Source organism: Gopherus flavomarginatus, chromosome 2 (assembly GCF_025201925.1).
Source record: "Gopherus flavomarginatus isolate rGopFla2 chromosome 2, rGopFla2.mat.asm, whole genome shotgun sequence".
Lineage (NCBI taxonomy): Eukaryota > Metazoa > Chordata > Testudines > Testudinidae > Gopherus > Gopherus flavomarginatus.
In genome coordinates, this window is record NC_066618.1 from 130,219,043 (window position 1) to 130,241,418 (window position 22,376).

The following is a 22,376-nucleotide window of genomic DNA, read 5'->3' on the forward strand; positions in this document are numbered from 1 at the left end:
AAGGCACCAGCTAAGATGATCATGCCACATATTGAGAAACTGTTTGGAAAACTACTTAAAATGGCACACATTTCAGCAATGACTCTGTGCTTCTAAAACAAGGACTACAGAGCCAAACTGAAGTAATCATCAGTACCACTTCCAGCAACCACATGTGAAGAAGGCACTGATCATAATTTAGTACTGTCTCTGGTACCACTAGGTATTCTGATTCCCAATATTTCTTACTCAGAGTTCTTGGTATTGTCCAGGCTTTTGATCCATGCAGGCCTTCAGATCCTGAGAAGCCTGAGACACCATTACTGAGGGGTATTGAGAGTCACTCCTCACTAGTACCATCTCATCTCCCAGAGCCTACTTACCCTCCACTACCGTCTTCAACAATGTCTTACCCATTGGTACCATCATGGCCTCCAGTCCCTCTTAAGCTCTTCGAGGATACACAGACAGCAGCCAGTACCAACTCACACCATATGGTACCTTCATATCAACATTACCCAGTACCAATTCAATTAGAGATCCCTTTCAAATCCCAGTACCAATTTGACCACCTGTACCAACACTGGTTGCCACCTCAGATTAACACAGGAGATGACACCTCATTAGATTTGTGAATATCTATACAGAGTTCCCCTTTTCAACCTTCTTCACTTGGGGTGCACCTTGATGTTGTAAATTGTAGCAGGGGACACACGCAGCATTGACATGGACAACAGTGTGGTCCTGCCCTTTTCCTTTGCACCCCACCACGGTGGTCTTATTGGAACCCCTGGACCCCTTAAAGTGCCCATTTCTACAGGGTTCATGTCATAAAGGGGCATGTCAAGTGTAACAGCTACTGCCCTTGGATCTTTCTACACAGCAGGATCTTACAGGGGGCAAGAACCCCCATGGAAGAAGAAACATCGCCATCCCACAAATCCTCCTCCCCACCAGAGAAGTCTGTCATACCTCCCCCACCGTCTTATGCTGACAATTTCAAGGCCTTTCAGGACCTTATGAAGGCATGTAGCAGAGACCCTGCACATCCCATTGGAGGAGATGCAGCAGCCCCAACATATTTCAGACATCTCCTCAAGGCCAAATTGCCTTGCCCATCAATGGTGATCTGCTACACTATTCTTTGTGGCAAGCTACCACACCACCTACATGCTGAAGGGATGGCAAAAAGTACTGCATCCCTACAAAACACTAAGAATATTTATTTTCCCACCCTGCACCCAACTCTATGGATATGGAGAAAATCAATGAATGGAAAAAAGACTGGAACAAAAAAGCCTCTTCTCTGCCATACTGCAATTAGAATATTACTAAGTAGAATATTACTAAGCCCTGATGGCGAAATCTGATTTTATGAACTATTCTAAGTATTCATCCTTTATTGTACACTTGCCACAAAATCAGAGAGGATAATTTCGAGCCCTCATAACAGAAGGTTACACAATTTCCAAGACACTACTCTAAGAAGGAGATATTACTTACCCTGTACAGTAACTGGAGTTCTTTGAGATGTTTGTCTCTAGGGCTGCTCCACTACCCACCCACCTTCCCCTCTGCCTTGGGGTCACTTGTAGGACTTTCATGGTTGAGAAGGATTTGGAGTGGTGGTGGGTCCCCTCCCTATATGCCCTCGTACTGGAGCATGTGCATGTTTAGGTTGCTGGTGTGAACCTGCAGACATTGCTGATGAAAATCTCCAGTCAAAAGTGCACAGCCATGCCCACATCCTGACACAGAGCATCTATAAGGACACACATGTAGAAGAACTCCAGTTGCTGTACAAGATAAATAACCTTTCTCCTTTCTTAACTGACATTCATATAGTCTTTCTGTTGTAATAAAGTCTTATTGAGCTAAGTTATAATGGAAGAGAGCAATGTAACAGAGTATATCAACCCCACACTGGCCCAACTAGGGTTAACCACACTCTATCGGCTGAAGAGGCCACTCACCCTCACCCTTGTTGGGCATGCCCCGGCTGGAAACAGAGTATAAAAGGGAGCAGCTCAGCTCAGTTTGGGCTGACTGAGGAGGAGAGCAGAGGTATGTTGCAAGCTCCTGCCAGGAAGCTGCTGGAGCCCCTGGCTGTGGAGGTCAACTGTGCTGAGGTCCCTGCAGACACCCAGTTGACCACCAGGGATGGCAGAGAAGAGACTGCTGATGGCAGGAGACTACCAATGCTGGAAGTAAGGGTAGGAAGTGACTCAGGGAACAGGGTTCTTGCAGCAAGAGACCAAGCCTGAACACAGAAGTATCAGACCCTCAGGGCCCTGGGTTGGGACCCAGTGGAGTGTAGGGCAGGCCTATTCCCCCAACCCCACGCCCCACCCAAAACTGGATGTGGTTACTGCCTGAAGAAGCAGGTGCCACTGCCCAGGTCTCTAGGTCCCACTGCTCCAAAGGCCAAGGAGGCTGCATTGACTCTGGCCCTGGAGTCTGAGTCACCTACCTGGGGATAAATTTCTGGCCCTCAACCCCTGCTTTCTTCTTTATATGGCCCTGTGCCCCACAACGGGGGGTATCAACTCCGTGAAAGGCAGTCTTAAACCAAAATTAGTGTCCACACACAGACTTGCACTGAAATAACTAACAATGTGAAATACAAATGATCTAGTTATTTCATTTCCAATTTCCATGTAAACAATTTGTTAATTTTCTTCATCATACTATAGGTGTCTTTCTGAAAGGGGAAGATATGTTTGTTTTTCTTTCATAGGAGGGAAATGGGGAAGAACAGGACATTTTCCATTTTCATGAAAAGAGGAATGTACATATAAGACTGCATCTCTGATATACTGCTGTGACTTGATTCTTGGCTGAAAATAACTTCGAATATGCTTTCAAGTCAGCAGCATTTTGTAGACAAAATAGCATTAAAGCCTGTGCTGGTGTTTTGAATTACATTTTACTCAAAGACCATATATTTTGCATAAAATTATCCTTGAATACATGTATCTGGGTGTAGGGGAGTATGTGAAAAAGAGAGATGGTAAAAAAACCCAAAAAAACTGGAGCTTTAATAAATCTTTGTGATCTATTGTACTTATATGGTCCCCATTACTGCAGTGTCTGTGCACATCACAATCTTTAATGTATTTATCCTCACAGCAGCCCTGTGAAGTACAGAAGTAACAGAAGAGAAGCACAGACAGACTAGGGTATAGAGTGACAAGGGGGGTATTGCAACACTGTGTAATGCATTGCCTATGTTTTAGGTGCTCTTCTGCCTAGGGGAATTCACAACCGCAAGTCAGGCACCCAGGTTTCCTATACAATGCAGTGGGAGAGTTAGGCACCTAAAAAGGGATTCCTAGAAGCCAGCATGCTAAGCTGCTTAAATCAATCCATAGGAAATGCTGAGGAGAGAGATGTGGCCTAAGACTCCTGGAGTTAGGCACCTAAGCCAGGTCAGCCCTTTCTGAAGAATAATGCAGGAGAAGGAAGCATTGCCCCCATCCTTTAGTCCCATGGTTAGAGTAATCCTCCAGCAGATGGGAGTCAGAGGTTCATGTCCCCATACTGCCTGACTCAGAGCAGGGACTTGAATCCAGATCTCTCCCCATCCCAGGTGAGTGTCATAGCCACTGGAATATGGAGTATTCTAGGCTGGGGCTCTCTGTCTTTTGAAGCTATTCCACTTTGTATAAAATACTTAAATATCATTGGAGGAGGACTGGAACCTGGGTCTTTCAAGATAATGCACTAACCATTAGGCTATATAGTCATTCTCATATTCTCTCTTCTAGCCCAATGATTAATCAATTTATGTATACAAGGTGGAACAGCAGGGATTAAGAGAGATCTATTGCAGAATGACCCTGTGATTGGGCCATTCTGGGAAATTTGCCTTCAGATCCCTGCTCCAAATCAACCAGAGAGAATGAACCCAGGTCTGTTACATCCTAGGTGAGTGCGCTAGCCACTGGGCTATCAGGGGACACTACTGTTTTTATCACCTCCTCTTGTGGGAGCCCAGTCTGGTAGGCATGTGATTAGGCAGCTGTTGAGCATGCCCCACAGGTGAGAAGTGGATGAATGTCTAGTTTGTGAATTCTGCTGAGGCTTAAGCTTGAGTGAGGCGCCAAGCTGCTAGGCAGTGGGAGGAATTACGTGGCTATGCGCATGCTCAGCAACAGAAATTTAAGTGTTTTACCAGTGGAAATGTAGGTATCATCTGAGTGATGGCTTTGTGAATATCAGTGGTGCCTAAATGTTGGACCTTGGCACGTAAAGTGGCAGTTAGATGCATAAGGCCACACTGTGAATGTAGTATTAAGTAGCCTGCCCACACAGGAAGTCTGTGGCAAAGTAGGGAATGGGACCTGGGTTTTCAAAGTTCTAAATTAGAACCTTGACCATCTTCCCTGTCCTATTGATGAGTTTAGTTCTAGCCATATCCTTTAAGGAGGGGGCTGGTGATATCGTCACCTTTAAAAATTCAAATCATGTTGATGGAAATAAAACATTACCAAAACATTTGTTAGATTTTTAACTTTTAGGCACAACATAAAAATGCTTAATTTCTCATAGTATGCTGAAATTTATATTATGCTATAATACATTATGTTATAGGTTTTGAATGATATGCGGGCAAATCCTAGCTCCTTTTACAGAAAATCAGTCATACTTAAAATGTATTCAACCTGCTGTGAATTTAGATCTAGTACCAATATGAAGATTATACATAAGTTTTGGTGTTTTAGCACATTTTTAATGTCTATTAGGGTTCATTTACCAAATTAAGTGGCTCAAGTGGGTTATCATGCTGTCTTGATAATGTTTAAGAGCAGATACATTTAGGGTGGGATTTTCAAAAAGGCTCTGAAATTGATGGGAATTTTGCAATGCTGAGCACTTTTGAAAATCTTATCCTCAAAGTATTTCTTTGGGATTATAGCTATACTTCTCCTCTGGGGACAAATTGTGAAGGCAGTACCTGGGCAATTAAATCAGCTGGATTTTTCTTGGAGTAAGGACTCAGTAAAATCTGAGCACCAAATTACGTTTTGAAGGAAGTGGTCTATTCTGAAGAGAGATTACAGAGTTTAGGACTCTAAACATAAGACTAATGAGAGTAGACACGATAGAGATATACAAAATAATAAATAGCCTAACAAAGATCGATCAAGACAAATTTAAAACAGATAAAAGGAAATGCTCTTTTGCACAATGCATAATGACTCTGCGAAACTCCTTGCTCCAAGAATTCAAGCACTTAGCAGGATTTATGAAGGGATTTCACATTTATGGGAAAAATAAAAATAATAAGAATATAATTTGCAGTTACTACTTAGGATAAAAAGGTATAAGCCATAGCAGCCCTTGTGCTTTGCTATGTAACTCAGGCATTCCTAATGATTCTCCCTGCAAGGTACTTGTCTGTTTTCCAGTATGCCTGGTTCTGGTCTCATTTAAAAAGGCACTCACAAAGCTGAGAGGAGAGTTGAAATAAGGGAGCTAGTTTTGGGCTACTTCTAATGACAACTCTCAGGGGCGCAGTATCTCCCATTAGTGTTTGTAGCTGTGATGTAATGTAGACAGCATGAAAACAGTGCAGAATTTTATTCATGGATGTAAAAGTTCATGATATATCTGAAAAACTTGAGTAGAATTACAGAACAAATTTAAATTCCCTGGTGCCATGTTTGTCAGAATGTTTCTGTTTGATAATTTGCTCACCTTAAGCACAAACATAATTTTATTTTAGAAAGAATGTCTATTTATCATATGCTATGTACTTATTATTGTGTATATAGTACCTAAGTGCATGCTAGCTCTTTATGGATGGTAAAATACACTGCCCTTGCCCCTAAAAGTGTAATAAGCAATGAACAAAAAAGGGACTGGAGAAAGATAGAGTACATTTCTTCTTTTCTATATTCCTTTCTACCTTGTCTTTCTTACATTTAACCCTGATTACCCCAATCACTCATATATTTACTCATTCTTTTAACCTGCGGCCCAGTTTTCTTTTTGCATTTCTCTCATCATAGTAATCTCCTCCAGTAACAGATTATGGAGGCACCAGTTAAGGTGATGCTGAGTTGTGCACTTAATACAGAAATTCAGATTTCTTTATGTCTGAGAAATATAGCGTAGCCCACCATCCAGATTTACAGTACCTACTTTTGAGTTTAGAAACTGTTAATTAGTTTAGGAATTGATATTAATTTTAAAATGGCCCCTTAAAGAAATATAGCACAGTGTGTCAAATCTTTTTCATCTTAAATTATTTTACCATAGAAGTTAACATAGATCCTTCAAATTCTCATATAAGTTAAACTTAGAGAAATTTTGGAACTAGGCTACATTTGACATTTTTTAAAGGCTCACAATCTATCTCTCTCCCACTGCTCTTCATAACTGTAAGTATGGGGCTGAAGGCTGAAGAATAATGTTCTACAACAGAGAATTTCATGAAGAACTTCTCTCTTTCAAAGTGAGTGCCATTTCTCATTGTTCTCCATGAGAATGAAGCAGCGTGCTGTTCTTAGGTTGCCAGGAAGGGTCTGGACATCCATGTCCCATTGTTCTTAAGGAGACTGAGTATTCCTCTCTTCCCCTCTGATGCCATAAGACACCACTGTAGTAAAGTGGTGATCGAGAATTTAACTGGGTTACTCAGAATATTATGGGTTGGAGTCATGCTCCACTCCACCCTTACTTCCTGTTTAGTTAGTGGATTTTGGTATTGTAATGCCCTGGCACCTCTGAGGGTGCAAACTCAGGAGATGTGGGATGTGCTTTATTTCCTGAGGTCATGGGTCTTTTTCTGCCAATGTGGGTCTCTATGCCAAATTCATGACTGCTCCCTCTGGTGATCTGGATTATTCAAACTGATGTTCTAATGATTGTGCCTCCTGGGAAATAACGGGTAATCCATCCTAACAGTGGATACTGTACTCACTTCATAAAGAAGTACACAATTGTCAAATTACCAAACAACTCCAATAAACTTTATATTAATAATATAAATGATAAACACAGAAATGCAAAGAATGATTTATAATATATATATAGAGAGAGAGAAAGAGAGAGAGAGAGAGAGAGAGAGAGAGAGAGAAAGAGGGCTGACTTAACATTAAGAGTCAAGAAGACTTTGTGAAAGAAAAAAATGACTATGACTAGATTGAGAGAGAGCTCCAGAAACCGTTATTTTCTTTCACAAAGTCTCCTTGACTCTTAATGTTAAGTCGGCCCTCTAACTAGAGTTGCCAACCCTCCAGAATTGTCCTGAAGTCTCCAGGAATTAAAGATTAAACTTTAATTAAAGATTATGTCATATGATGAAACCTCTAAGAATACGTCCAACCAAAATTGGCAACCCTACCTCTAACATGTCAGTCCCCAGGCCAGGTCCCTGTTGGTGATGCACCAGTAGCTGCTGTAAGCACTGTTCCCACTGTTTGTCTTGTCTGGGGGATCCAATGATCTGCAGAGCTGTCTGGGTTTCAGAAATAGCTTTTCAGCTCCAAGGGATGGTCTGAATCCTCCTCACACTATGGTAACAACGTTAGATAAAAGCTTTCTGCTCTTCCTCCTGGCTGAAATAACTTAGTGATGGGCTGTAGGTGGTAACAGCTGTGGCAGTCAGCTGCACTGTCTGTCGGGTTGTCACTTCCTTCACAATGGTGTGGCAGGCCTTAGGGAAACCTCCCTTGGCAGAGTTTCCCAAATGGGGATTGGGAACATAGTAAAAACAATCTGTCTGTGACAGGAGCTGGGTGCTCCCTCTATTTTTGGCTCGCTTTGCTGCTTTCCCTCTTTCCTTTCAACTGACACCGCAGGGAGAGGGCCTATGTCCTCTCTCCCAGACATTTGGTCTCTAGGTTTACCACCTGGCTGGTGTTTGGCTGGCCTGTCTTTTATTTATTTTTTTTTTATGGATTTGCCAATTTCCAGAAAAATCATTTAATCTGCCAGGTTTTTTTAAATGCTTTTTAATATTTTGAAGGTTTGCATTATTATCCCAGTACACTGGGAGATATGATGTTAAAAGTTTCTGTATCCAGCTAAAGATACTGCAGTGTTCCCCTTCTGGAGGTTAAGCAATAATAGATCAAAACTGTTAAAAATACAGCAGCTGTCAGCCCACCAACAGGCAAGTGCCTGTATGTGAGAGAGGGTTTCACCCGAGAGTGAAGAGACATGCAATGTTATCAATCTTATCTATATATGTTATCTTGCTAGAGACTATAAGTGGCTGTTGAAGTTGTAGTGGTTGTAGAGTTGCCTTGTGGTTGGGGGTTGAGCTTGCAGCACGCTTGCCTTATGTAGGGGTGTGCTGGGTTATTTTTCCATTTCAAAGGTGGTCACCCTACTGGTCTGTGGGGTAAAGAACCCATCAGAGCTCCCCTTTTTTGGAACATCTGGGGCTACTGCTTTAGCTCCCTCCAGCTTCCTATCTGCTCAAGGAAGGGTTGCCTGCCAATAAGGCAGCAACACTTCTGGGATGCAATCTTTAGTCCTGGCTGGGCCCAGCTTATGGTAAGAGAGTTGGAGGGTTACACTGTATAGTTGAATAAAGCCACACATTCCTAGCATGCAGTACTGCGAATAGAGAGTGCGTTGAATGATGCCTTTACAAAAGCCTTCATCTTCCCTGGGCCAATTATCACTGGGAACAATGAGAGGTGATAGCCATTTTGAAAGTGGGCATCAGCATACTGAGAACAATGGAAAATGGCAGCCAATTTGAAATAGGGCAATTCTGAATGAGTCTCTCTGAGGGAACTATTTGGTATCAGCCAGTACTGACAGATACACTTTCAGCTATGAAAAATAACAGCAAAAATGGACATTAAATCCCAGCTATTTCTTTCCAAAGCTATTGCTCCAAATCTACTTAGCAGGGAGGACAGAAGGAAGGAGGCAACATTGTGTGTGTCCGTGTGGAGGGGGCAAATATAAAGGACGTAGCAGGAAGAAGACAAGTGGTGAACAGCATGTGTGTTTATGTATGTTCGTAAATGCTGGGAAATATGTGTGTATGTGTGTGTGCAAAAGAGAGTTGGAAATGGTGTGTGTTTGTATGCAAGCAGGGGCATGTAAGGAGGGGTAGAATGAAGAGAGAAGCTCTGTGTGCATGCAACCATAATATAATTAAATTTAATATCCTTGATGGAGAAGGGGAAATTACAAAGAACCTCACTACAGCAATACATAACTTCAGAAAGTGGAACTACACAAAAATGAGGAAGCTAATGAAATGGAAATTAAAAGGAACAGTCACAAAAATGAAATGCTTACAACTTGCATGGAAATTTTTAAAAACGTTATAATAGATGCTCAAATTAAATGTATACTTCAAATAAAAAAAATAGTACAAGGATCAAAAATATGCCACCATGGCTAAACAACAGAGTAAAAGAGGTGCTTTGAGGCAAGAAGGCATCCTCTAAAAATTGGATGTCAAATCCTAGTGAAAAAAATAGAGAGAAGCATGATCCCTGACAAGTAAAGTGTAAAAGTACAGTTAGGCAGGCTAAAAAAGAATTTGAAGAGCAACTAAGCAAAAGACTCAAAAACTAGCCCAAACATTTTTTTTAAGTACATCACAATCAGGAAGCCTGCCAAACAGTCAGATTATTGAGATGCTAAAGGAGCACTCTAGAAAGACAAGGTCATGGTGGAGAACTCAAATGAATTTTTTGCATTGGTCTGTACTGCAGAGGATGTGAGTGAGATTTCCCAACCTGACCCATTCTTTTTAGGTGACAAATCCAAGGAACTGTCCCATCTTGAGGTGTCAGTAGAGGAGAGTTTTGATCAAATGGATAAATTAAACCATAATAAGTCACCAGGACCAGATGGTATTCACGCAAGAATTCTGAAGGAACTGAAATGTGGCTGGGTCCTCTGATGGTGTCGCCACACCATCGGGCTCATTCACCTGCCCATCTGCTAATGTGATATATGCCATCATTTGCCAGAAATGCCCCTCTGCCATGTAAACTGGTTCTCCACTTGTAAGTATATATATTTATGCCGGTGTCTGTAATTTTCACTTCATGCATCTGAAGAGGTGGGTTTTTTACCCATAAAAGGTTTTGCCCAAATAAATTTGTTAGTCTTTAAGTGCCACCGGACTCCTCGTTTTTGTGGATACAAGCTAACACGGCTACCTCTCTGATAACTGTGCTACGTACCTGTCACTTAAATCAGCTTCTGTACCAGATGACTGATTGGCTAATATGAAGTCAATTTTTTAAACATAGCTTCAGTGCTAGGCAAATTGGATGAAACTATAATAAAGAACAGAATTATTCAACACATAGATGAACATGATTTGTTAGGGCAGAGCCAACAGGACTTTTGAAAAGAGAACTCATGCCTCACCAATATATTACAATTTTTGAGGGGGTCAGCAAATGTGGACAAGGATGATCCAGTGGATATAGTGTACTTGGTCTTTCTGAAAGCCTGTGACAAGGTCCCTCACCAGAGGCTCTTAAGCAAACTAAGCAGTTGTGAGATAAGAGGGAAGGTCCTCTCATATCAGTAACTGATTAAAAGATAGGAAACAAAGGGTAGGAAGGCAGGATATCAGGCTAAGTGAACCGTTGATCTGATCCAATATGCCAGTCAGTTTTCAGAAAGGAGAGACGTAAACAGTTATGCCTCCCAGGATCTGTACCAGGACCAGTGCTGTTCAACATATTCATAAATGATCTGGGAAAAGGTAAACAGTGAAGTGGCAAAGTGTGCAGATGATACAAATTTACTCAAGATAGTTAAGTCCAGAGCAGACTGTGAAGAGTTACAAAGGCATCATAAAATTGAGTGATTGGGCTACAAAATGGCAAATGAAATTCAGTGTTGCTAAGTGCAAAGTAATGCATATTAGAAAATATAATCCCAACTATACGTACAAAATAATGGGATCTAAATTAGATATTAACACCCAAGAAAGAGATCTTGGAACCATTGAAGAAAGTTCTCTGAAAACATCCGTTCAATGTGTGGTGGCAGTCAAAAAAGCTAACAGAATATTAGGAACCATTACAAAAGGGATAGATAAGAAGACAGAAAATATCATAATGCCAATTTATAAATCCATGGTACACCCACACCTCAAAAACTGCATGCATTTATGGTCACCCCATCTCAAAAAAAAATTAGGATTTAAAAAGGTACAGATAATTAAACAAAAATGATTAAGGATATGGAACTTCTTCCGTTTGAGGAGAGATGAAAAAGATTGGGACTGTTGATCTTGAAAAGAGACAACAAAGGAGGGATATGATAGCGGTCTATAAAATCAAGAATGCTGTGGAGAAAGTGAATAAGGAAGTATTATTTATCCCTTCACATAATACAAGAACCAGGGCTCACCCAATGAAATTAATAGGCAGCAGGTTTAAAACTAACATACGGAAGTAGTTCTTCGCACAACCCACAGTCAATCTTATTGCCAGGTGATGTTGTGAAGACTAAAAATATAAATGGGTTAAAAATGAATAAGATAAATTCATAGAGAATAGGCCCATCAATACTATTACCAAGATGCCCAGGGATGCAACCACATGCTCTGGGTGTCCCTAAACCTCTGACTGCCAGATGCTGTGATTGGACAACAGAAAATGGATCACTTGATAGTTGCCCTGTTCTGTTCATTCCCTTTGAAGCATAAGGCACTGACCACTATTGGAAGGCAGAATACTAGGCTAAATGGACCATTGATCTGATACAATGTGACAGAACAGCAGAAACCACCTGGCATGTACTGGTGGATCTGGCCATAAAAGTTAAACTAAAAAAATGATAATTCATATTTTCAGATCATTAAAAATAGCAAATGGTAACATCCTCTTTTACATTTCTAGTTTAGTGTTCATTTATGATTTTTTTAATATAAAAAGAATTCATTGTATGAATGCAGAACAGAGTTAATGTTGTTTTAAGGTGGTTCTCTCTGTAGTGAAACTATGAAGGGGGGCATGTAATATGTCTTTTAAAAATCAATTTAATCTGGCACCACAAAAACTCAAATGCCTTAATCATAATTGTATGGTTATTGAATGATGTCATTACAGGGCAAAGATAAGATATGAGTGCCCTAATTGTATATTTCTACATGGGAGGAGGGAAGGAGGGAACTGAGAGAGTAAGCAACATGAGAATGACTGTGTAGCCTGGTGGTTTTGCGCATTGGTCTAAGATGTGGTAGACCCAGTGTTTAGTCCCCCCTACTCCAATGACTTTTTAATTATTTATCCACAGTTCAACAACTTGAACAGGGAGACTGAGAGAGACCCAGTGGTTAGAGCACTCATCTGAGAGGTGGCAGATTCCTGTTCAAATCGCTTCTCCTCCACAGGTGGAGGTGGGATTTGAACTGGGAGTCTCCTACATCCCTAGTGAGTATCCTAACCATTGCACTAAAAGTTACGAGGAAGCTCCTCCTTGGCTGTTGAGTGTGAACTCAGTTGAGGGGTCCAATCCAGTAGGCATGCTTACAGATCACCTACTGGAACAGGCCCCGCATGCAACTTAGATAGACAAATGCCTGTCTTCCCCTGGTTTGTGACTTGTTCTGCTGCATAGGCATGAGATAGGTGTCTGGGTACCTAGTGGGAAGGAGCAAAGTGCACATGGTCAGAATCAGAAACACACTAGGGAGCTTTTACTGCAAAATGTAGGTGCCAAATGAGTTTAGGCACTAACCGGGTACAGTGGAATTTTTGGGACTCTCAGTGGACTTAGACACCTAACTACTTTTGTGTATCTGACCTTAGCGCTTGTTTTTTGTGTGAAACTTAATGTTTCTAACTCCAGGATAGTGGTGGGTGAACCTCAAGAAATGCCTGGCAGCCTCCTACTTGGGTGATTCTTGGCTGTGAGTACTTCATACTACTAAAGAAAATGGTCTCTTGAAAGACCTTAACAATAACATAGTTATTAGTAGAAAAGACTGTCACTTAGCAGTAGTAAAGCATGCCAGCACCTAATTAGTGCTCAATATTGCACACAGAACATGAACTGAATTCCTTTTTCAGTATACCATGAAACAGGCAAACACATTTGTTCATCAGAGTTCTAAGTTTTTTTTTAAAAATGAAAAAAAACAAAACGAGTCATCTCTGGGGATTTTGTGACTGTAATTAATAGGGCTTTTTGAAAGGAGAAGGTCCATTAAATATAGACTTCAAGCAGGAACAAAACATATTAACTACAAAAATCTATTTTGCTGCTGCTTGTGATTATTTCCTGATACTGTATCTCATTTAAAGAAATTCACATACTCGCCTGTTCTTTTTTTACCCCCTTAGATATTGGCAAACGCTATCATTTTTATCTGTGGAAACCTGGCAGGAGCATACCACAAGCACCTCATGGAACTTGCTCTGCAGCAGACATATCAGGACACCTGCAACTGCATCAAGTCCCGCATCAAGTTGGAATTTGAGAAGCGGCAGCAGGTAAAGTTACTCCCATACCTTGGTCCATTCTGTTGTTTTTCATAAAAAAAACACAACAACAACAACAACAAAAAACAGTTTATCAGAGCATAATCCACTTTGTCAGTACAAGAAAACTTATTGATTAAGTCACTGGAAGCTTTGCTTTAAACTCCGTGCAAAGTCTGTTTAATGATTGTCACATTTTTTATCTGAATGTAAAATGACTTGTTATTTCTGTTATCATGTAAGCCTCTTCTCTTGAGTTACATTATGAAAAGTATTTTGTGGCAATGGAAGGTGAAGACACTGCATAGAACCTGTATTCAGGACTGTCAGTTGTTTTCTTCTGATTGGATCAGCCATGTGATGTTGATCTTTGCCTTTGGGAAATATCCGTTCTCCTTGTCCAACAGAACTGCTCTAAAATCTTGCTATATTATCCTAAAAATGTATTTCAATCTACAGTACGGATGAGTCAGGTGACATAGTTCTAAGGTTCAAGTAGGAAAACAAAGAGCTGGGGGAATTTCATAATGAGAGTATCTGTCACTTATTGTAATAGCTAAATAAAAGGCTGACTTCTTTCTTTCTTTCTTTCTTTCTTTCTTTCTTTCTTTCTTTCTTTCTTTCTTTCAATTTCCATAGTGCCCGTCATCCTGACAGTTACAAAAATTTAAAGCACAAAATATCTCATCAAATGCTAAACAAGATAACTGCATCTTGCCCTAAAAGTCACTAGATTCAGACTCTTATGAACTGTTAATGATAAGAAACTCAAAATAAGGGGGCCATGGGCTGAGAAATCCCTCCCACCAGAAGTGGAATATTCAAATGAATGTTCCAATAATTAGTGTTTCCCAGCTGATCTTAACTTTTATGACAGGATAGAGGGCCAGGGGACAGTCTCATAAATACCTGGGTCCATAACAATTATGGGCTTTAAAGATCATCCCTGACAGGGCTGGCTCCAGGCACCAGCCCAGCAAGCAGGTGCTCGGGGTGGCCAACGGAAGGGGCAGCACGTCCGGCTCTTCAGTGGCAATTCGGCGGCAGGTCCCTCTCGGAGCGAAGGACCAGCCGCCAAATTGCCGCTGAAGACTGAAGTGGTGGTGGTAGAGCTGCAGAGCGCGATCGTGGCTGTTTTTGTTTGTTTGTTTGTTTGCTGCTTGGGGTGGCAAAAACCTTGGAGCCAGTCCTGATCACTGACACTTTAAATTCAGTCTAGATGCCACAAGAAGCCTGTGCAAACACTTGTGAAGAGGTGTGACATTTTCCTCCTGGCAACTTTGCTCATTCCATTCCATAGTAGCTGAAGTTCCCAGGTTGTACTTCTAGGGTAGCCCTAAGTAGGTCATACTACAGTAGTAAAGCCTCAGAAAATAAGAAAAGCTTTAATGACAGTTGCAAAATCTGCATCAGGTGCTGCTGTATCCATGGTTATGTAGGAGCAGATATTTATAATCTTCCACTAGCAGCGTGGTGCATTGGCTAAGGTGGTTTTGTTGCAGGCAATGTTGTAATAAACATGCATGTTTTACTGAATATATTTTCTCATAGTGTTTTTCATGTAATAATGCCTCAGACTGTCCCTGAATTATCCTTGCTTTGAGCCATGCTGTGGGAGCAAAGCAGCCATAGCCAGACACACAGGAGGATCACTCCAAGGTAGAGGAATCCTCCAGTGGTATAGAGCTGGTGTAATTGCTCCTATGATGAGCCCCCTCCCTGTAGCTAACATGGTTGGGGAAAGTGGATATGGGTTTTCCCTGTGCTCTGGCAGTTCCCAGCTGCCATCATGATTCCCTGGGGCATCGCCAACCAGCATAATTTATAATAGGAATGAGGGTGCTCTTATTTATGTTTGAGGAACCAAACCTTTCACCCTCCTGAGCTATGCTCTGTGCTCCTTGCCCAAAGCTGAGTATCAAGGACCAGTGTGTTATTTTCATTTTTGTTTTCTCATCCAAGTATAGCTAGTGTGTTGATATGTCTAATTAGTACCAGAATCAGGGAAGGGAGTTTGTGAGTGCAAAGTCCTTAGGTACAAAGGGTTAGAGTAGCACACAAAAGGGGCAGAAAAATGTTTTTAAAAGTCATTGATGTAGGACAAGATTTAGTTTTAGCCTGAGGTTTCCTTCAGTGTGCATTTTCTGCTCAAGGATATCAGTGTCTCTGAGAAGATACCAGTAAGCAACTTCAGGTTTCCCAAAACTTCCACAAAGGTATCAGTCAAAAGTGATTGGAGTCGTGAGGGTGGAAAGGAAGCAATTGTGTACATTTATAACTCTGTGTTGGGTGTTTGATCTATATTGCCTGTATTGTGTTGACAGTAGTCCCAATATTGGGAGCCTGACAAAATGTAGAAGTGTAAATCAGTAATAACGACCTTTCATTAATGTACTTTGTCAATCATTATAGACCAGTGGTGGAAAATTCACTGCCTTTGTTATAGTAAGCTAAGGGTTTATTTTCCTTTTTGTCTTCAGTAGACATAAACATGCGGTATAGCTCATTGAGAGATTTGTTATTAATGATCAACTTTGACTCATGTATAAACCTAGGAATAACTTCCTACAGTTCTGGTTTTCCACATTTTTATAGGTAACTTGAGGGGGGTCAGTGGCATAGATGAAATTGAACTGGATTGGAGAACTGCTTTCAAAGTGATGTTCTCTTAAAACACATTATTGTTTGTATCTACCCTATGGCCACCACCACCTCTACCCCTTCCCTGCCAAAGATCTTATCTTTTTCCCTCTCCACCACATTTAAATTACCTGTGTCACACCTGCCAGTCTTCCACCTGAATAGGGAAGAAGTGTAGCTCTTGAAATCCCATCATTGCTGCTTATCATGGTGGTGAATGCTGTATGAATATCTAGTTAGGTAAAATGATGAATGATATGTAGCTTCAGAACAATATGAATTTTTCCCTCCTACAGTGGCTGAGCAAGCTGCATCTGCAACATTTTTCGCTCATGAGTAAAGGACCAATTTATTTTTGTCTTTTATTGCTACTTGTGTTCCTGAGAGGATATAAAAGTTGCTGTGCGGTGTTACATTTCAATTAGCAAGATTAAATTATAGTGTGGCCTAATGTTAATTTTTTGCTGATGTAAGAATGAGACATATTAAAAAGTAGGAGAGGGTAAGTGTTTAAATTTGACCAAGGCAAAACATTAGAACAAAAAGTTTGTAGCATGGCAATTAAAGGACCTCATCCTGCATACCTTGCTCAGACAAAATTCTAGTTTACTTCAGTGAGCGTTTTGCTTGAATAAAGAATACAGGAAGAGTGTGCTTCTAAGTGCTTTGGGCACTGCATCAAATTTGCATGCATAGACAATATGTAACATAATTGCTACTGAAAAATATGCTGAACTGCAATTCATATTATAAATCATGTGATGGTTTTTCCTTTATTTTTAAGAAAGCATACAGAGCTAAAGTATTTGGTCTATTTTTATCTTTTTAATTGCTTTTGAGAATGTAAATTTGTTTCTATTCCAAATAAATTAGTTGAAAAGGCATTCTGCAAAATCACCACAGAACTTCAACTGGCAAGATGCACTGGGTTGTTTAGACAAAGACAAATATTACCAGAATGCATAAAGAACTGGGGAAATGCATGTGAATATATGTAGTCAAATACATGAGTCAGAAATATTATACATGTACATCTCTACCCCAATATAACGCTGTCCTCCGGAGCCAAAAAATCTTACTGGGTTATAGGTGAAACCATGCTATATCGAACTTGCTTTGATATGCCGGAGTGCGCAGCCCCACCCCTCCCCGGAGTGCTGCTTTACTGCGTTATATCCGAATTCGTGTTATATTGGGTTGCATTATATTGAGGGTAGAGATGTACATATATACCTACATAGTTCATTCAACATAGGTGAGCTTGAATTAAATTTTGCACTGTATTTATATATTATATATATACACATTTGTTTGGTTTGGGTTTTTTGTCTTCTAGTTAGCTGGTGAGGCCTGAACTGAAGTACCATGTCCTGTTTGGGGCAACACACTTTCAGAAAGATGTGGATAAACTGGAGAGTCCATAGGAGAGGAACAAAAATGATGAAAGGGTTAGAAAACTTAACATGTGAAAAGGTTAAAAGAACTGAGAAAAGACTGAGGGTAGGGGAGACCTTGTAACAGTCTTCAAATATCTTAAGAGCTGCTATAAAAAGGTCAGTGATCAATTGTTCTCCATGTCCACTGAAGATAGGACAAGCAATAATTGGTGTAATCTTCACCAAGGGAGATGTAGGTTAGATATTAGGAAAAATATTTCTAACTGTTAAGATAGTTAACATTGTAATAGGTTTTCAAGGGAAGTTGTAGAATCCCCATGATTGGGGGGCTTTTAAGAACAGGTTGGACAAACACTTGTCAGGGATCATCTAGGTTTACTATCGCGGTGCAGGGGGCTGGATTAGATGGTCTCTTCAGATCCCTTCCAGCCCTGCATTTCTGTGATTTAATGCAGGACTAGGCTTCCAGTAGGGTCAAGTCAAATAGTTCCATTTATGGATTGTTGTTTTTTCTGTATTACCTGGGAAATTCCAGGTGTTTTTTTTTTAAAGGGGGTGAGGACAGGAAGAGATCATCCAGGGTCTTCCATGCCCACACAATTATCCATGTACTTAACAGATGTATTGTGAGACTATATTAAGTAATGTTTGTAAAGTGCCAAACACAAAGTATTATTCAAATGAGTCAGTGGCTGGAGTGGCAATACACCTACGGTGTCCTGGAGACTCAGTTTTCTTCTGATTCCTCTGTATGTAATATTCCCTCTGTGGGAGCAGATCCTCCATTATCAATGTAATTGTAATAATAATATCCTAGTCTTCTTAATACCTTGTAAGACTTGCTGGACTTTCAAAATCCCTGTAAATGTGAATTAAGTTGTATAAAGCTCTTCATGGTACCCCCAAAGTTTAAGTTGTTGTAGATTTACCTGAAAAACATCAACTGTCCACGCTGAAATGTAGACTGAGTAGAGAAAATCTAACTAACTGAAAATCCTTTGGCTCATGGGTGAAAAAAAAATCTGGGCTTTGACTCCTTTGCATATTGTTCACCTCCACAAGCTTCTCTCTTTTTTGCGGGAGAGGGATAGCTCAATGGTTTGATAGCTCATTGGCCTGCTAAACCCAGGGTTGTAAGCTCAATCTTTGAGGGGGCCATTTAGGGATCTGGGGCAAAAATCTGTCAGGGACAGTACTTGGTCCTGCTGTGAAGGCCGGGGACTGGACTCAACGACCTTTGAAGGACCCTTCGAGCTCTATGTGATAGGTATATCTCTGTATAATAAATGGTGATCCTCATACAGTCACTCACTTTTACAGTGTGGACTCTGGAGTCCTGAACATTCTCAACAGTAAAGGGGGAGGAGAAGGAAAAGAAAATGAAGCTGTTCAAAGGGAACGGGCATACTAACTACAGCCCCTTGGGCCCAGAAATTGCTGGCAGCATTGATGGCATCCTTCTCAAGTATCTTATTAGCATATTTTGCACTTTGTCAGTCATGGTTATGTTAACAGTGGATTTTAGTTTCACTGACACAGAGTCATCTGTGGTTAAAGGTATCATTCAGAATACAGAATTCCTACCTGTTCATATGTCCCTGTTCCATCTTTTCTTTCCCTCTCATTAATAAATATAAAATGAAATGTGAAATTACCCTGACCTTCTAACGTATGAAACTTTGCTGCAGCATATGCATTTCAAATACCCTTTTATAAAAAGTATTTGTCTCACTGATACACCCTTGCTGACAATTATCAGAGGTAATCAATCTCTAAAGCTATGTTAGATTTTGACACTGACAAGTAGTTAGCATAATTACCCTTCTTGCTGATGCTTTGCATTATGAGACAGAAAAAATATTTTGAGAAATGGTTACAATGTAGTGGGAAGGAAGTGCATAGAGATGGTGACATTCAGTGGGCTCTCTCAGATACCCTCTTTGAAAAGGAGACAATGTCATAATGGGCTTAGAAACAGATCTCTCAAGCTAAAACAGATTTAAATTAAAGAGGTTTCAAATCATTGAGTGGGATTTTAAATGTCTCATTGAAACATATCATTTGTTACAAGGGTGAAAAGACTTCATGGACTACCTTAAAATGAATCCAAAATGAAGGTGTCTCATTCCAAATTGCTAAGATGTTGAAAATGTTAACGATGAATGGAAAAGTTTGAAAAATATTCTGTTAAGCTAATACATAGAAATGAATACATAAAAGCTCCCTTAATGCCTAAAACAGATAGTGTAATATTTGTATTTGCATGAAAAAAAATTCCCCATGAGTTCATGTTTTTGCTTTTACACTATTGCTTCTTCTTTCCCAAAATCATCATCCTCTGTTTAGGACATGACAGTTCACTACTGAGCATTAAAACATCAGATGGGGAGTAAGCAGTAGGAGGAAATTAAACCTTAAATCGTTATTTTAATTAAGTTGTAAGCAGTTTTAAATAAAGTTTGGTTTAGGTCTTTTAAATCTCTATCTGTTGTACTCACACATGCGTGTACCCAGAGCAGACATTTGGAAATCACCTCACCACTTTCCATCACAGGTGGTAAAGATTACAGATGATAAATGCGTATTAGACATCATAGCTTATGGCTACCCCATCCATATTCATTCCTTGCCCTCTACACACTACCTTTCCTCATTACAGGGATCCTTCCTTGACAGCCTATGACGACAAGAAGTAGCCTTGTTAGAGGACTATAGAGGAGCTGCTGCAAGAATACAGGGAAATAGGCTTCTACTCCTAACATTTCCTTATTCTGAAGAAGAAAGGTTATTATTCCTGTCCTAGACCTCAGGAGATGGCATGAGTACATATGCTGCCTCAGATTCAGGATGCTAACACTTGCAGCCATCATTTCATCTCTTGTGGCTCAGGACTGGCTTGTGGCTTGACATACAGGACACATACTTTCACATTGCCATCCACCTGGTCCACAGGAAGTACGTGAGATTTACAATGGGGCCAATACATTACCAGTACAAAATAGACTCTCCACTGCAATGAGAGTCCTTATGAAATACCTTGCATAGTGATGGCAAACCTAAAAAAGAAAGGAATCTATGTTTAACCCTGCATAGGCAACTGTCTGATTGGGGCCAATCACATAAGGAAACACTGACAAGCCTCAGCTACACCCTCTCTCTCTTCATTCCATTGGACTTCCTGGTGAACAGTGAGAAATTGTTTCTTATTTCATCACAGATGATAGAGTTTGTAGGGGCCAGAATAGATTCCATGGCAATGAGGCCTTACTTGCCAGAGGACACATTCCTCCTACTTCATTCATTACTGACCATGGTTAAAATGCACCTGGTTACAACAATACAAACTTGTCTCTCATGATTATGCCATATGTCTGCATGAACATGTGCACCACACTTGCTAGACTTCACCTGAGATCACTACAACTCTGGCTCAGGTAAGTCTACTCCCCTGTAATACACCCCGTAAGCAAGAAAGTCCTAATGCCATCTGATGTCCTCTCGGTTCTAGACTGGTGGCTGCATCCCAACAATGTCCAACATGACTCTTTCCCTGATCTTGGCATTACTCAGTCTCGGGAGCTCTGGACCATTTAGAGATGCAAGAGACATGCCCCCCAGAGGACATGGCATTGCATATGGCTCTTAAAACTCAGAGCTATCAGAGTGGTGCATGTGGAGTTCTGCCCTGTCCTGCAACACTCAGTAGTGTAGTGTGATGGACAGCATATCAACAATGCACTACATGGTGTCACTGCATGTCATAATCCTGGTACCTCTGCATCTCCTAGTAGTCAGTAACAACTTGGCAGACTTTGTAAGCAGAGTCTGTCACCAACTGCAGGTGTTCACTGCTAAAGTCTGTCACCAAGTTGATATTTTATCACTAGGGGGCTCCACTGATAGTCCTCTTTGCTAAGTGTCTGAACTTCTATTCTGGAGATGGTGTGAGCCTGAGATCATCACCAGATGCTACCCTTCTGCAGTGCAATCAAGGCCTGTGTATATACGCTTCCCACTGAAGACAAGCAGAATCAGAGTGATTCCCAAAGCCAGACACAATTAGGCCATGCTCATCTTCATAGCTTCCTACTGACTTAAGCAGTTCTGTCTGAAATACCTCTTACAAATGTCCACACAACCATTTATCGGGTTCCCAGTCCACCCAGTCCTGTTGTCACAAGATCAGGTGAAGTTTCCACCTGGACCTGAAGTCCCTACACTTGTTGGCATGGGTGCTATCTGGTTAAGCTCCATGGAAAGATACTGCTCTTAACAGGTTCAAGAAATCCTGGTACAGAGCCGGAAAACTTACGGCTTCAAATGGAACAGGGTCTTGGTATGTGCTACCCTATATGGTCTAGTTCTCATTCATGCCTTACCATCAAAGATCCTCAACTATTTGCTGCAATTAACACACTCTCGACTTTCTTTTGGCTCAATCAGCATTTACCTGACATCAATATTGGTGTATCATCCACCAGTACAGTTGGTCTCTGTCTTCTCTTATCTGTCTGTGTCTAAGTTTCTCAAGGGCCAGATGCATGCTTATCCATCGCTCAGAGAACCTACTCTAGCATAGAACCTCCATGTACTTTTCCTAAAGCTTATGGAGACACCCTTTGAGTTCCTTTCAGAGTGCTTCATCCATCTCAAAACAGTAGTCTCGGTAATCACCTTGGTCAGGAGAACAAACGAGCTTCAGGTACTCCTTGCAGAACCCCCATATACTGCATTGCATGCCAGATTAATTCCAAGGTAGTTTCAGAGTTTCATTTAAACCACTGAATGAGCTTACTTAAGTTCTTCCCAAGATCTCATTCCACGCAAGAGGAGAAGAAACTTCACACTCTGCATGTTTCCAGAACTTTGCAATATTACACTGCTAGAACCAAATCCTTTGCTGTTCCCATGTCTATTTGTGACCAGAGTT

General features: G+C 40.8%; 1 protein-coding gene across 2 annotated transcripts in view; it reads left to right on the forward strand.

The window, feature by feature from the left end:
• ADCY2 (adenylate cyclase 2) overlaps nucleotides 1-22,376 on the forward strand; it is a 444,758-nt gene that overhangs the window by 186,231 nt on the left and 236,151 nt on the right. For both annotated transcript variants that reach the window (XM_050938140.1, XM_050938141.1), the window contains one exon: nucleotides 13,272-13,421. In XM_050938140.1, the coding sequence (XP_050794097.1) occupies nucleotides 13,272-13,421 (150 nt within the window). The remainder of the gene's footprint in view (nucleotides 1-13,271; nucleotides 13,422-22,376) is intronic.